At 37.1% G+C, this 17,428-nt stretch overlaps 1 protein-coding gene across 2 annotated transcripts in view; it reads left to right on the plus strand.

Moving 5' to 3' along the window:
* The window catches only part of atp2a3 (ATPase sarcoplasmic/endoplasmic reticulum Ca2+ transporting 3), a 352,313-nt gene that overhangs the window by 89,601 nt on the left and 245,284 nt on the right, over positions 1 to 17,428 (plus strand). For both annotated transcript variants that reach the window (XM_039756778.1, XM_039756779.1), the window contains exons 4-5: positions 10,896 to 11,000; positions 13,203 to 13,341. In XM_039756778.1, coding sequence (XP_039612712.1) covers positions 10,896 to 11,000; positions 13,203 to 13,341 — 244 coding nt within the window. The remainder of the gene's footprint in view (positions 1 to 10,895; positions 11,001 to 13,202; positions 13,342 to 17,428) is intronic.

Genomic DNA, 17,428 nt, shown 5'->3' on the forward strand with positions numbered 1-17,428 from the left:
TAGTACATCCTTGGAGCAAAAGGCAAAAATAAAATAAAATAAGTCATAATAATATAAAATTATTTATAATGTGGACAATTTTTTTGAAAAAAGCAAAAGAAAATTCACACATGCAAAATTACGGCATTGTAAAGAAAGTAGTGCTTGTGACTAAGGGCTTTGTCTTTCTCAGTTGTACTGCAGGTCCTGAATGAATGGCTACTTCTTGATCTTTGTATTGCTGTCCCCGAGGGGGTAGGGCATTATTGACAGAAGTGTAATGAGGTCACTCAACATCCAGCCGATAAGATTTCCATCTTATAACAGTTTTGTTCATTTTCTGCTCAGAGTAACTTATACACAGTTGCAGCCCTGATTTCCCTCACTTCACTGTCTCAGACATTGGTGCCATTGATCATGTCTCCCTGTATCATATGAACTATGAACAAAATCACAAAGTATGACTGTTACTTAAGAATATTTGCTGTGATATCAACTTTTTGATAAATTTATAGACATGCAATCATTAGTTTCTCCCTACTTTAGAGGCACACAACCAGGCATTGTGTCAAAGTATTGTTTGGCTAAAGTGAAGGGAATCCACCTACTTTCTGAAAAGTCTCAAAGTCAAGAAAATAAGCAGAGATTTAAACTGACTCCCGACTTGTGTGTATGCCACAGTGAATGTGAAATTTAACCATTTTCTATGATATCATTCATTCTGATACTGTAAGTGTTGAAATGTCTCTGGACATGTGAGGTTGCTTTGGCCATAAGGCTGTTGGTGGTTGGGATGTACTTGTACAAATATCTCTGGGTGCGACACTATCTTGTGTGGGATTTACCTATATTTGGGGAAGATCAAACAGATGCTATGCTATGCTTGGTAAACTTTGATGTATAAAAATCTCCTCATAATAAAATGTATTTCTCCATTCATGGAATGAGAGCTGTTACTAAGGGTATTAATAGACGTGTGTTACGTTTCAAGCAATTTTTTAATGTACTAATCTGCATACCTCTGTGTGGTTCTGTATTATGAAGGTTCACAGTATGGAGTGACAAGGTTATTTAATGCTTCGCTCTCCTGCCTCACAGCTCCTGAGTCTTACGTTTACCAGCCTGCTCATTGTCTGTGAGCCATCTACAGGTTCTTGTAGTGTCTGAGATGATTTTCTTCAGCTTCTCTGGTTTCCTATTACATCTGAAATACATGCAGTTAGTATAACTTGCATTTGTAACCTGTGAATGTGCCTGGTTAAACATGTCACCCCAAATAAAAATAAGATCTTGAGGGCCAATCCTCTTCCTCTGACATAGTCTCCCTCCAGATATTAAATGAATAGGAGTTTACACTGCTGAGTGCAGAGTTACCTTGAAATCAGCATTTCTTACGTGGCTTCAGTGTGTGAGAATCTAAACAACAATAATGCTGCTCATGATCTCCTACCCACTGTCTGTCACACCCAGTATGATTCCTTATATTATTGTGTTTTTTTTCTGTGACATATGCATTTTGGCTCGTCTTTTCAGGTAAACTTAAGGTCACTTCTTCTTCTGTTGCATTTAATTCTTTGGAACCTTCATGTACAAATTATGTTTTTTAATCTTTCATTAGGAGGTGCAAGCTATTGGTTAGAAAAACGCTTTTGATAATTTTATTTACTTTGTGGTGCAGATTTGTAGAATGATTAGTAATTAGTAGATAACCAAGCAAACGATACAGGAAAGTGTTGGCACGAGAGCTGTATCTCTGAAAACTTTTTTGAAGCTAAGTTCACTTCACTGTCTTCCAAGAACTGTTTAATCCTAAACCACAGGCCTCTTTGACAAAGATGCATGCTTTAGTTGTGTGCTGACAACTGCAGCTTGTTTCCTGTTGTTAAAACACAAGATCACAGCAAGTACTACTAAGAGTAACGACGGCCCCACCCGTGTTTTCCTAATAAAGCAGTATAAAACTTGCAAGTTTTATTAACCTTTTATTAACATTTATTTATGTACAGTATGTAAGCTTGGAAAACATTGAACATTGTCTTGTTAAACTTCTAATCCTGGCTTGGGCAATGTGTGTGTGTGTGTGTGTGTGTGGAGTTTAAATCTTCTCTCCATGACTGCATGAGTTTTTATGCAGTTACTTGAGTTTTCCTTCCATATCCCAAAGAATACGCCTGCAGCCTCTAAATTATCCTCCACTGAGTGACTGTGCCCTGTTATGTACTGAACAGTGTACAGGCCTGGCTCCTGCCTTGTACCCTTTGTGGATGTAGAACGGATCAAGTTGCCATATCCCTTAGGTCGATTAATTGAGATTTAATGATAAGTGGATCATTGGAGTTGTGCAATGCATAGCAGTTCCAACCTATAGGACTGATTCCATGGTAGTGGATTTCCATAGACTTTTCTTACCGCACACTAGCAGTCGAGGTATTTCCTGTTCATAATTTATACATTTGCTACATTTGCTGGCTGATGCATAGCAGTCTTCTCAAGGATTTAAGTAAGACTTTAACCTTTTTATACGTATGTTTTTGTAAGTTGCTCTGAGCATGTGATTCACAGAGATAAAGTACTGTAGCAGTGCAAGGTGGTTTTGAGAAGGCAGGTAGCATACTGAGAACGGAGACTAGCAGTGGAGTTTGAGGTTTTCTTGAACTGGTAAAATGAGTGGAGCTGGCAGTGCTGAATAATAATAATAATAATAATACTAATAATTAATGTTTACATGTATATAGCATTTTTATCATTACTCAGATTGCTTTACATAGAGAGTGGGGAGCCACTTCAACCACCACCGATTTGTAGCATCCACCTTGATGATGCAACAGCAGCCATTTTACACCTGTACGCTCACCACACATTAGCTATTAGGTGGTGATGGGGTGAGATTGTTAGCCTATTAGAGATAGGGGATGACTAGGGGGCTACAATGACTGGGCTGTGGTGGGCAATTTAGCCTAGACATCAGGATACACACTACACTTTACAAAGAAAGCCCAGGGATATATTATGACTACGGAGAGTTAGGAGCTCAGTTTTATGTCTCATCTGAAGGACAGCACTATTTTTACAGTACAGTGTCCCTGTCACTGTACTGGGGCTTTGAGATCTAGACACAGACCAAAGGATAAGTGCCTCCTGCTGGCTTCAGCAACAGCCCAAGTTTTTTCTAGAGAATCTCCCATCCAAGTACCAACCAGGCCCAAACGTGCTTAGCTTCAGGTGGATTACCTGATCTGAAGTGTAGGTGGTATGACTGCTTTTGCTGATAGCTGAAATGTGTGAAGAGAAGGCCCCAAAGTGCCTAGATAACTATTTAGAACTGTATATTCTAAATAGTGTTTGGTGTCAGTAACATTCATTTTTAAAAGATTGTCACAAGTTTAAATTTTACAATATAATATGGATGTACACTATATTACACGTACTCCCTATTTTTACATTGTCGTGCTAAAACCTTCATTTTGCAAGGAAAAAAACAGTGTCCTTTGCATTAGACTATCTAGGGACTTCTTCTTGTCAATTGGAGACACAAATGTGGCAGAAAGGAGTTTGAGGCCTCCAGATTAACCATAAAGCAGACCAAGAACTATTCCTGACCAGCCCAAAAGAGGCTTATTTCAGACCAGCTTAGCCCCCCAAAAAAGAACTATGCCAAAATAAAAAAAAAAACAAACTACATACTGACTTTCAGCCTAGTAGGCCCCAAAAAGGGCAGCAGGCTTTGAAAGTTCAAAGAGACTCTAAAAGTTCCAAAATATGCAAAAATGCCTTACGAGGGAGAGAAACCGTGAAAACTCTGACTAGTAAAGACATGTCCCACAAAGAATCTTGATAAAGGAAAACCTTTATTGCAAAAAGTAAAAAAATGTAACAAAATGCTCAAAAGAGCAAAAAGAGGTAAAAGGGATTTGCCTACAAATGCAATCCAAGGCAAATGAGTCCAAGAATAGGACAACTTAGTCTACTTTCCATTATATTTTATTATGGAAAGGCTTTTTTTTCTTTGTATGTTTGGGAACTGTTATAATCCTACTTCATTCTCTGTCAACTTGTCCTGATGAGGATTACAGTAGCATCATACTAGGTTGGACTAGCTACGCCACCATTATACTTAGCAGCAACCTCCAGATACTTCTGAGAAACTACTAGGCTCTCCATGGGTAGCCAAGGGCCATAATCTGTTCAGTGTTTCCTGGGTCTGCCCCATGTCTTCTCCCATTGACCTGTGCCTGGAATTCCACCAGAGAGAAGCACCCTGTGGCAATCATACTTCATACCCAGATAACTTCGCCTGTTCTTATTGGAGATGAAGAGAAGCAGTAGCTCTGTTTCAGTGTACTTTCAAATTGTCGCCTTTATCACCCAACAAAAAATTAAGCAGCTTTCTGCAGAAACTTATTTTAAGTTATTTGTTCTTGTAATTTTTGCTCTACAAATTTCCAAGTCCAATATAATATTCACAAAACTGCAATACTCTTCCAGTTGTTGTTCACACCTACACTTATGCTTGTTAACAAAACCCCAAGGTACTTGAATCTGTCTACTTGGGGCATCTGTTCCCCATAACTTGCTGAATTTGGGATGGTGACCTCTAATTTGGAAATGAAAGACTGGTACTCTATAAGCTTTGGTGACACCTTGGTATCTTATCTGTCTTTCCATACTTTAAATGACCTCAGCTGAAGCCCAAATCTGTGACCATGACTCTTGGGCAGCACATAAAGGGGCCAGATGGCATGTAACCACATTTGTGTCCATGAAGCTTTAGAATCACCACAGTGATGCCCTTTAAAATTCACCTTCTTCCTTTTAATGTTTCTCCATTTGAGGTTAGTGTTTCTCCACTGTTGTTGAGAACAGTTTGTTACATTCTGCTTATTTTTCATAGTCTTCAAATGGTTTACCAGTACCAATTACAGTTGCCTGAATGTCATTTTTTATGTCCACACTAAACTCCTGGGCCTTCTTGAACTGTCTGTAGTTGCTGTTCTAAATCGGCGAGACTCCTCCTTACATTACATGGTTGACTTCTTCTTTCATTTGTTAGCCCCCCTTCTCATTTTTGTTCATCAGTGGATGAACCAACCAATTCTATAACTATATTTCCACTTTTGAGACCTCAAACAATGCATAATTTCTTAACTTCTTTTCATTCCTTTTATTAACCAAACTCATAGTTTAATTAGATAGTTTGCTATAGCTCTCTGTTTGGCACTTCTAATTTGTAATAATGGAACTTTGACTTCTTTTTGAAATTCAGATGGGGCTTCCTGCTGACCGTGATTTGTATTCCCAAGACTCACTTACATAGATATAAAAAGAGAACTTTATTTTTTCCCAAGGGAAATTTTACTATTCTCAGAAGCTCAATAAATATATACTATTACGATAAGGAATTCACACCAGTATGACTAAAAAGAGGGAAAACTGCTGACTTGGCTAATTATAAAAATCCCATTTTAAGCTTCATTTTAATTCATCGGTTTGACAAAAATGAGCTTTTGTTTTGTTTTGATATGTTTCTTTTCATTAACTGGAAGCCAATTAAGGTTGACTGGCAACTAACAAGGGAGACAGTAGCTATTCAGTCAATCTGGTGCCACCCGTCTGTTCATCATTAAGTAGATGATTTAAAAATAATATTTTATGAAGGAAAAGAAGAGGTACAAAACTGAAGAGTTCTGATCCATTTTTCTGATTTTAGAAGAAAACTTAAACATAGGCTCAAAGGAGTTTGTGACACTGAAGAATAATATGCATGAGGAGAAAAATATTTGATTAAATCAGATGTTATTCAAACCATAAGAACTGGTTTCTATTCAGGATGTTGGTTGAAACAAAAGCCTGCCTTTACTATTATCCTTCAACATGAGGATTGTAAATTTCAGTTTATTAATTCTTGCTCAGTCTTACTTATGTCCATCACCTAAATTACATCACATGTGACCCCCACCTGATGGGCTTTTAAGCCTCTGTGGTGACAGCTTTTTCATATTAAACCCAATTGGGAACATTGATCATCTGACCATCAAGTTCTGATGAGCAAAACCACCTCCAAGCCTTTCTGTAGGAATGGATTCCAGTATCCGTGTTCTGGACATTGTTCAACTTGACTCATTCCTGGAAGTCTCATTTTGGATTGCTCTTTTTCTATTTTTTTTGTATGGGCAAACCTATTGGCTCCTGATAACAGAGTGTTAAGGATCTTTAAGGTGAAGAAGCTTCTTCACCATACAATGTGTATGATCCTAGGAAGGAGAGTGGTGTATGTACAGTATGTTCAAAATAGTCAGAAATGGCATACAAATGGGAACCTGGTGTACAAATAATGTATGGACATATGATACCTTCTATCTAAATGAAGCTGTCTCAGACTTCAAGAAACCCAAATTTGATTCCCAGACCGGCTGCTATCTTTTTAAGAGTTTGAACATTCTTCCTGTGACAGTGTGTTTTTTTCCTAGGTATTTAGCTTTTCTGCCACTCTCAAATGTTTGTTTTATTTAAACTGGAAACACTAATTTTATTTTGAATGAATGAGTAGATATACCAGCTCTCTGCGACACTGTTGTTTGTGATGTCTGGGTATCTTGAAATGGGGTATTATTTAGGATATTTTTTGTCTTGGAGTTTCCTTTTAGGGTTTTAAGTTAACAGATCCTCAGTCTATTAGATTCATTTGTTTTAATTCTGTTAAAAGTAAACTGAGAGGCTTTATCCACCAGTGTGACCTGAGCTTTTTAACATCACACTCCATAATTCTTCACTTTGATTTAGTGTGCATTAACCTAGTCTCATATACCATGTATTTTTTTTTTTCTGGGAGTATACTTTGCTCCCAGATTTTCCACTTTTCATTTTCTGTCCAGTGATGGGTGTTCAGAGTTGTTTTGCTGAGCCAGATTATTTGAATCTATTCTCACCAGAGAAATTGGTTTATACCTCTTTTGTTTTCTTTCTTAGTGAGGGGTATTGAGTCATTTCAGTGAGCCACTCTTTTTGGTTCCATTCACTCAAAAAGAACTGATTCTTTCAACTCATAATTGGCATCTTGTTCAGAGGTACTTCTAGCAGGCCCAAATAAAATCAAACAACAGCAATCTTACTTGTAATTGGCAGTTGTAACTGAAAGTGTAATTTAAAGCCATTGACATCATTAAATGTGACTATATAACTAGCAATACTCTGAAATAGAGGTAACACAGTTGAGCATAAAAAAATTGCAGTAGGCATATATACAGTAGCTACTGTATGAATCATTTATAATCCTATTTTAAAAGATTTTGAGAAATATTAATTTGAGCCATTTTAAAATTAATTATATAAAACTGTATCAATTTATTGTGGATTTTATTTAGTGTCTTCCTTTACATCAGAAGTCTTTCAAGCAGAATGTGCTTGAATTACGATTAACATTAGTAACCCTGATGGCTCTTGGCTCCAGTGTGCTCAGTTGATTTAAGATTTGTATGTTGTAATTATTTTTTATTTTCACTTTATTTCTTCCTACCATGTGCATTTTGTATGGGGCATATGTTCCCAGAAATATGGGTTCTTTTATCTCATGCCTAATGCTAACCCAAAAGCACCCACACATTCTCCTCATGGCGGATTAGAACAAAACAGGCAGACAGTATGAAAGAAAAGAACGACCTTCGCTTTAAATGCTGCTAACATAGAAGCAGCTGTAGAGACGTGGAGCATGTCATCGTCATCATCGTCACAGCACGACTATCTGGGGCAGCAAGAATGCAGACAAGTTAGTTGGTTGCCGCTGTGTTTTCTTTCTGGCTCTCCATCTCTGCCCAGATGGCTTTTTTTGATGACAAGTGGATGGCTTGATGACACCCAACAAGACCGCAGTCAGATGTTAAATCTTGAAGACAAATGGACAGTAATAGCAGGCTGTGGTGTCTATGCATTTTTCATCATCTGATTTAAATAAAGTTTACATTTACCTAATACAAAATAGCTCCATGTGATTCCCTTTTTCCACATTCTTTTCCACTGTTAACAGAAATTCTGGCATATCAAGGCCTTCAGCTCTAATCTGGTTTCCTAATTTCTTTCGGAAAGTTTTCATTTCGATGTGCCTTGTTCCACAGCTCATATGGTGCCTTTTATTCCAAATTCAAGCTAAAAAACTTTTGTGTGGGTGTATAAATGCAACGAAAATGTATGTGTAAAATCTAGAAGTCGTTTGTGTCTGCATAACAATTTAAAACAGAAATCACAGAGATGTACTTAATTATTTATGATATTTGTTGCACACTACGCCATGTAGAGACATAGGCAATATCTGGCTGATCTGTATTGCTAAACGAGTTTCACTTTTCATCTGCTGATATAAAAAAATAAGAGCTAGTGGCATAATTCATGTTTAGCTTCTAACAGTTCAGCTACTAATTAAATGTGACCCATAAGTTAATATTTTGCTGGCTTTTATCTGGCTAACTAGACACGAGTAGTTCTCAATGAAAAGTTAACTTGCATTTTATTAACATTTTCTGTTATTAGTTTTCATTGCTGCATTAGATGTTCTATACTGAAATTATGTTGCACTTTTGGTCAAAGACATATAGATAATACACAAGTTAAAAAAAAATGAACCTAATTAATATGTTGGAATATGAGTTTTTCAGATTAAATAAATGAATAAATACACAAATGTATTGTGAAAGTAATTATATGTGAGCATAAACAATTAAATGTGCAATGAAATATGTTTTTTGTTGATTATTTCTTTATGTATTTATTTAATAGTTTCTTATTTAATGAATGAATTCATTGATTGATTTCAGCAACACTGCATGTGAATTTGAAGTACAGTTTGAAATTAAAACTGTCACCGTCATCCATCAAAGTTGGGAGAGGCTGGGCTCTAGCAAGTACCATGTTTGTGACTGATGAATTGTCGATACGAGGGGCCGCTCACATTCGTAACTTTGCACATGCCTAGGAGCCACAGGGTTCCCAAGGCAATCAAAGCTCATTCTAAAAATTATGGCAGTGCACATCCATGGCAGACAAGAAATGTTTGGCCAGAATTACTGCATGACACAGCAGACCTTTTAAAAAGTGCAGAATATACCTTATCTTTATTTGCTGCATCAGAATATGCCAACTAGTAGAAGGTTGCACTCCGAAGTTTCCAATCCTCCCAAACAAATCTCAGCATCTATAGCTTTTACCTGAGGATGAAGAGTAAGAATGAGTGCTGTCTGCTTTGAGTTTTAAAAGTTCATAAGAGAACAGCTCCTGGAACAGAGAGCAGCTATGTGGTGGGATTTTAAAGAAGATTTAGCAGTAATCCATAAAGAAATGTTCAACATTAAAAAAAAAAAAAAACAAAAAGCAAGGACAAGCTTAGAAACACTCAGAAGGTTCTAGACATCTTTCAAACACCCACAACATAAAGATATTAGCATGCAAATGCCACAGTGGATAATTATTTGCCAAGATAACTGAACTTGAAGACCACAACCATCAGAATATTATTCACATTGTGAGCATTCCTAACAATGCAGAAGTAGTCTGACATGTGACGTCTGCTTAAAAATCCAACACTTGATGGGCAGAGATTTACAAGCACATTACCAACAGTTCAGCAATCAAAACACGGTACTCGCTAAAGCCCACCCTGTCAACTTTGACAGGTGAAAATTACAGTTTTATTTTCAAGCCATATTTCACGTTGCCTGTAGTGTCGGTGAAATGAGTAAAAGAAGAAATAAATAAATGCATAAAGAAACACCAACAAAAAAAACACATTTCATGACACATTAAATTATTTATGTTCATATACAGCATTATTGTATTTTTGTTAATTAATTGCCAATTTCACAATGCATTTATTTATTTATTTTGTGCTTCCTTATGGTGTGCTTTAGGATAAAGGAAGCAGAGGTTATTGATTACAAGTTATTGAGCACTTGCTGAAACATCACCGACAGACATGCATGTGATGCCTAAAAACACACCAGCATTTGTATTTTTTATTAAGTTGCGTAAATAAAGCACATAACAGAACACCTAAGAACTTAAACTAGTTCAGTACTGGAGGCAGATGAGGGAAGGCAGCATCCATAACCTACCTCTCTGTGGCACCTCGAGCAAACTTTATCTTTATCCATCATAAATTATATAACGTGTAGTAGTCCAGTCATTTCCCATATAATATACCTCCATTACCATTACAAACACAGCTCAGTACTGACCAATTTATTTTAAATAACTTTTGTTGTTTGTCTTATTCAGGGTGGTAGTGCGGGAATAATGGTTAGAACTAGATTCAAGTGCAAGCCTGCTCACTCTTTCTATAGAGCTTGCATTTTCTCCTTGTGCTTGCAGGGTCCTCCTAGGTCCTCCAGTTTCCATTCACATCCCAATGATGCATTTCCTAGGTTGACTGGCAACTTTAAATTGGCCTATGTGATGAAGTGGCATCCCATCTAGTTGATTCCTACCTTGCTCCCCATGAACCTGGAATGAACAATACAAATACTGCAAATAATACCCTTCTCACATGAGAGTAACATGGTTCTGCATTGCTTAGCTCTAGAGTTCTGGACTCAAATTTCATCCCAGTCACCCTCTCTGTGTAGGTTGCATGTTGTCATGTCTGTGTTGGTTAATTTTTTCTAGTTGCTCTGTTTATTTACCCCCAAAACCCCATGATTAGTTTGTGACTTAAAAGGGATGTTTTCCTGCCCTACTGTGTGATCCCACTCTTTACCAATACCTTCCTTCTGCCTGTTGCTAACAAAATGGGCCTCGGCTTTTTGATACCCGGGAATAAGAGGTCTTGTAAAATGAATAAATCTCATATCATATAGAAAATTACTTTTTATTTCATTCTTAGCTATTGTTAGGTTATCAATATGTGTGTGATTTTTTTTTTTCTCTTGTGACAGGTCTTGGCTTTGTTTGAAGAAGGTGAGGAGAGCACAACTGCTTTTGTGGAGCCTATTGTCATTCTGCTCATTCTCATAGCAAATGCTGTCATCGGTGTGTGGCAGGTAAGAGTGATTTCCTTGAACGTCATAAAGACAAATGTATTGTAGAAATGCAAAAGCCTGTAAGTTTGCTTTTAGAAATTAAGCCAATCCTCAAACTCTCTTTTTGGGTATTGCTACTGCTATTATGATGATTACTTTCTCTATCACTTTTTATGAGCACTGTGATCTGGATTGTGCTTTAACCATTTTTTGGTACATGATAACATTTTTCCATCTTTGCTTTTACTGTATATTAATTAACTTTCAGTACTCATTTTCTGCTATGTCATCTTTCATAACTCCATCTTGTTCTGTGACCTAGAGCCCTTGACCCTCCGCATAGAGAGGAGCCAATTGAGGTGGTTCAGATATCTAATGCCATTGCCTCTAGGACGTCTCCCTGTGGAGATTTTACGGGCATGACCAGCTGGGAGGAGACCATGAGGAAGACCCAGGGCTCACTGGGAGGTTATCTCCCAGATGGCTTGGGAACGCCTTGGGATCCCAGAGTATGACTTGGCAAATGTGGTTATGGAAAGTGACGTATGGGCCTCACTGCTAATATTGTTGCTCTAGCAACCCTGTTTCGGATAAGCGAACGAATGAATGATTTAGATTAGTAAGGCTGTGCCTCCCAGTCACACCAGCCCCTCCAATTATCTCCATAATTCCCCACGTCAGCTCTGACGTCTCCCAGAGGGATTACAGTGTCATTAGATGGTATCCCTTTGTTGCAACGACTCCAGTCTCAATAAAAGACAAAATGTATTGTTAATAGTTGTTACATGACTACATGCAAACAACAGTGAAACTTTCCCTTCTCTGCGCCTCAAAGTCACATTGGAGTGAACGTCTCATACATTGCAAGGGGCACTTATACCCAACATGCGTCCAAGGTTTCTCTCATGCGGCAGCTAAAGGGGAGGAGGGACAAGTATGCTTCCAGAGTCAATGTTATGCACGGAGATACAGTAAGTCCCACTGTAACTAGCTGGTGTATTTCATCCTCTCACATGAAGGCTGGCTTCTTCCTTATCAGAAAAGTTATGCTCCATGTCCTAGGGGCCCCATTTCTTTGCTAAGGTCTAGTATGTCTAGATCTGTCCCACTGATGCTTGTCACACCACTAGAATTGCACAAGATCCTCAGCCTTCTGTTCTACAGGAAGGAATTATTTATTTCTATTGTATTTTGTTAAATTGTACTTGAAGGTGTGCCTTATGTTGATCATTTCTGACAAACTGTAATATTCTTAAGAAACCCATGAGAGAACATGTTTATGGCCATTGACCGATTCAGTCCACCCTGCTGCACCCTAAATGAATTGCTGTTCTCCATCTGATTAACAGAGCAGTTCATAATAGTATTATCTTCTTGGGATTGGTAATCTTTTTTGATCAAAGAGCCAAAAAATCAAATTGATGACCTATATAATAATAATATTAAATAATAATAATAATAATGTGTTTGTAGTACTTATGTAGTTTAGGGGTAAGGAATTGGACTCTAAATACTAGTGCTGGTGGTTCAGTTCCCTCCTCTGACCCACTGTGTGACCCTGAACAAGTAATTTTACCTGCCCATGTGTCAAGTCTTAAATTGTCGACAATTGTGCTTGGTATCTGTACTTGAGATGGCCATTTCATCCAGTGTGATTTTAAATTCTTCTTCCTTTTTTTATCAATAAGTTTTCACTTTAAGATTACGAAGGCCTCATTCAAGTGTTTAAGCAGCATACCCTATGATTTAAGATTATTGTAAGGGATTTTTTTTTCTTTTTGTGAGAAGTATAAAAAAAACATGCATTAAGCCAAAGTTGCCCTTGAGCCATTGATTTCTGATGAATGATTTCATTTTACTGCATGTGAATTTCAAAACTGTCAACTCATTTGTGGCTATTGAATTGCTATTACAGCTGTTTAATGTCCAAGAAAGTTTAATTAAGGTGTATCTTTAGTTCAATGTATGGGTGTTAAGCTCCAATACGGGAGAGCCACTGTGGCTGCAGGTTTTGTTTCCAGATGCTTTCTTAAACCGTAACTAATTACTGCCACTTTTGCCGTAATTTTAACTTTCTTGCTTTTCATTTTCAGAACCCCTGTTTTTTTTCTTTTTTTTCCCTTAAACAGCATTCAGACAATGACAAGCAGGTTTGACATCTCTAATGTAGTCATTTTCAGATGAGAAATCCTCATTATAATGCTGTCTTTGTCTGAACTGCAGGAACGCAATGCAGAGAATGCCATTGAAGCATTGAAAGAATATGAGCCAGAAATGGGAAAGGTCTTCCGCATGGACCGCAAAGCTGTCCAGAGGATCAAGGCCAAGGACATTGTGCCAGGGGACATTGTAGAAGTTGCAGGTAAAAGATCCTGATGTTTTTGTGCATCCTGTCCAGGGTCCAAAATAAAAAAAAAAAAAAAATCTTTAAACAAAAATTGACAAAGGGATTGATTGCAAGGGGGAATATTCAGAAAATAAATGCTTGGCTCGCCTGTTTAGGCATTACTAAGGAGAAACGTATTCATAAGTCCCTGGCAGGACACGGTCATGTATGGTATAACAGTTCTTAAAGTCGCCTTTAATAAGAGTGAGATTTGTTTCTGACACTCAGAATTATTTTGTTCCATACGTACATATTAAAGTACATATTCAGAGTAAAATGTAAAATGCAGGTAGTGTCTAATGCAGTAGATTGTGTTAAAAATGGCCTCTTCCAACTCTGTAGATGATGTTACCAAATCTCAACCAATCTTTGTGTCTTGAGTACATCTGGTATAGATGTGGTGCTCACTTGAGTTTCAATCACTTTCTGTTACCATGTGCTTGCTTGTTTTTTAGTATGTTTTTCATTTTATTTCTTATAGTTGATTGTTCTGCCTTTTTTAGGTTTGTTCATCACATATGACATAATGAAGTTTTATAGTCCAAGTAAATAAACTAAAGAATGAGTATATAGTACTTATAAAAACACAGTTTGGTTCAGGAAACATTTTACAAATATTACAGTACGTTTTGTGTGTGGCCCATTTTCAGAAATTATATTGTGTTTACAGTTCTAGTCCATGTTTTCATTTTGTTTGTAATCAGTCTGTGTACACTTTATGTAGCGTATCCTTGCTTATTCCTTAGGGATCAATTAATTTCTTTCGGTCTATCGTAATGATTTCCAGTGCTTGGCCCTGTGATGGAAAGAGCATATTAAGTATAAAGTTCATTGCAATCTCATTTTCAGTTTTCAGAAAATGTTAGGAAGTTATGTTCGTAAGAATTACTTATGAAGGCTTTGAAATCACTTCAGTTTCTTTGTATGACACCTCCTGACTCGCCTTTACAAGAAGACATCTGACTTGACTTGATGTCTAGACTTGATGTCATGGGTTTCCCCATGTGGTTTGGCCCTCTAGACCTCAAAACACCTCATTTTTAGGCCATGATTTGTGCAAGGACACCTTCAAATTGGATTAATGCATGCTCAGACAGACGTTGGGAGGAAATGACCCTGTGTTGTCAAGAAAAGACATTGGAAGCCACCAGGCTTTTCTTTATGAATGAAATAAAGAATAATAAAACACATTCTATTTGTCAGCTTCATGCCAAAACAAACTGGAATCGGATGAAAGTGAACATTTCGACAAAGTAATGGTGCTTTACTGCAACTCACAGAAACAGAACAGGATACTGCTGTATCTTTCTTTGACAATGAGCGGTTATGCCATCATGTTGTCCATACTCATGACTGAGGCAAGTGGTAGAATATATCTGCACTTGCTATACAGTGTGCGTCATCAGCAACAAGAGGACAACTTGCAGTTTCACTTTTAGTTTTAATTTGTTTTGCTTTTTTCTTCAAGAGGAAGATATTTTGTGGTGCTTCATATGTACACTAATTCAAGATTTATACAATAAATTTAGAAATGTGTAGTGCAAAAGAGTGCATAAGCTCACTTGTGTGTGAGTGTTTAGTTGCAGTTTGAAGGCCCTTGGGAAATGGTTTGCTTTGGTAGCAGCATTTTATTATTTGAAGCCTAAAAATGAATGCAATAATCTCCAGCATTAGGGGGGTAATTATCCATAATCTAGTCTCCCCTGCACAAAATATATTTAAGGTTTTGATTTGTCCGCAATTGGGAAGTGACTGTTTCACAGCTGCATGAGCATTTAGTAACTAAATTACACGTAACAAAGAAGTATTTATGGTCAAGGCTGACTAGATTTGTTGATCTGCTTTGTTTGGTATTATTCTATATTTTCCACCATTTGCACCCTACATATTAAAGCCCTTTGTTATAAATTCATATTTAAAACCATGCCAAGTGAAAATGGTTTATGTTTCTTTTTTTATTTCAGAATGCGTACTGCTTAGTTATTTTAGCCAGCGAGGTACTGTTAGTTTTGAGTGTTGTTAAGAATATTCTATAGTGATTGTCAATTGTCATTGTGTTCTGTACTAAAGATAGATAGATAGATAGATACTTTATTAATGCCAAGGGGAAATTTACATACTCCAGCAGCAGCATACTGATAAAAAACAATATTAAATTAAAGAGTGATAAAAATGCGAGTAAAACAGACAATAACTTTTTATAATGTTAACGTTTACCCCCCGGGTAGAATTAAAGAGTCTTATAGTGTGGGGGAGGAACGATCTCCTCAGTCTGTCAGTGGAGCAGCACAGTGACAGCAGTCTGCCGCTGAAGCTGCTCCTCTGTCTGGAGAAGATACTGTTCAATGGATGCGGCGGATTCTTCATGACTGACAGGAGCCTGCTCAGTGCCCGTCGCTCTGCCACGAATGTCAAACTGTCCAGCTCCATGCCTACAATACAGCCTGCCTTCCTCATCAGTTTGTCCAGGCGTGAGGCGTCATTCTTCTTTATGCTGCCTCCCCAGCACACCACCGCGTAGAAGAGGGCATTTGCCACAACAGTCTGGTAGAACATATGCAGTATCTTATTGCAGATGTTGAAGGACGCCAGTCTTCTAAGGAAGTATAGTCGGCTCTGTCCTCTCTTGCACAGAGCATCAGTATTGGCAGTCCAGTCCAAAAGAAGCAGATGGAGTAATTGATATTTTATACACGTATTTTCTCAAGCTGTTTGATCCAATTCAAGGTTGCAAGGGTTAAAGCTTATCCTTACCGCCCTATATAGAAGGCAGGAAAGAACCATGGACAGAGTGCACACCATACATACCCACACTGGGAATAACTTTTAAATTGCAACAAATTATTAATTTCAAAGATGCATTAGGTATTTGATAATAAGCAGTGTTTTAAACTCATATGTGTCATATTCAGTGTGGTGCATTTCGAACAGACACTTTAACATATGAATGTATACATATAACAACATGGAGACTTGTATCATTTATGTCTTTTAGTTGGCTGTCTGCTGCAGTCAAATATTCAACATTAACAGAAAGCAGTTATGGATTATCATTTAGTTGGATGAGGGAACACAAGTACAGTATGGAGTCATACCTTTGCTCGAAATGTCCATACATTTGAAATACTAGCCTTGTAGATTGTCAGTCAAATAAGAGCTGTGCCACCATTAATCTGTATCAGAATTTAAAAATGCAGCATTTATCTGCTGTGTTACAAAATTTGAGTGTCAAGACATCACAGTAATACATTCATCTTTATGTGCATACAGGCTTCTTTTTTTATGTTTGTATGTATCAAGATTATAATTAAGGTTAAGATTTATAAAAAAATTTAAATGACAAAACCAAAAGGCAGCAGCAAAACCAGGGTCTGAGTGAATAGTGAGGTTCCTAATACTTTGCATAGCTGAATAGAATGCAAATACTAAGAAGTGTTCTTATCATAGAGTTTATCCACAAAGAGATACTCAACCACGCTGCATGCCATCATATTTATAGCAAAGGACTACACGATGTCACTTATTCTGGTGGTCATGAGACATGATTGGGGATGGTCAACAAAATGGTATCTCATCAAAAAACAAAGTTGTTTAAAAAAATTAAAATGGCACAAAGTGGAACAAAACAAGGAAAAATAGACATTAAAAATAAATTCTACACATAAAGTACAAAAATCATAAACTGTATCACGAAGATATTAAATGGACCTGCCTAAAACCAAATAAATAAACCCATCTTGGTAACATTTTACATTAAGTGTCCATAATTACACTGTAACTACTATGTAATTACCTGTATAAGTACAGTGTAACTATGAGGTATTACTCCGTACTTACTGTGTAATACAAAGTAACGCTATAGTTAATTACTCAGTTGTCATTGTTATTCCACAGTGTATGTAATTACAATGTAGTAATATATCACTGATCCAAAAACAAGTGTACTTACATAGTTACAATGTATCTGTACTTTCAAAATGTAATAAAAACATCAGGGTATGTAACTACAACTATGTAAGAGATGTTCCATTGTCTGGTCAATTTTAATGGAAAATTGCAGTGA

This window comes from Polypterus senegalus, chromosome 6, assembly GCF_016835505.1.
Source record: "Polypterus senegalus isolate Bchr_013 chromosome 6, ASM1683550v1, whole genome shotgun sequence".
NCBI lineage: Eukaryota > Metazoa > Chordata > Cladistia > Polypteriformes > Polypteridae > Polypterus > Polypterus senegalus.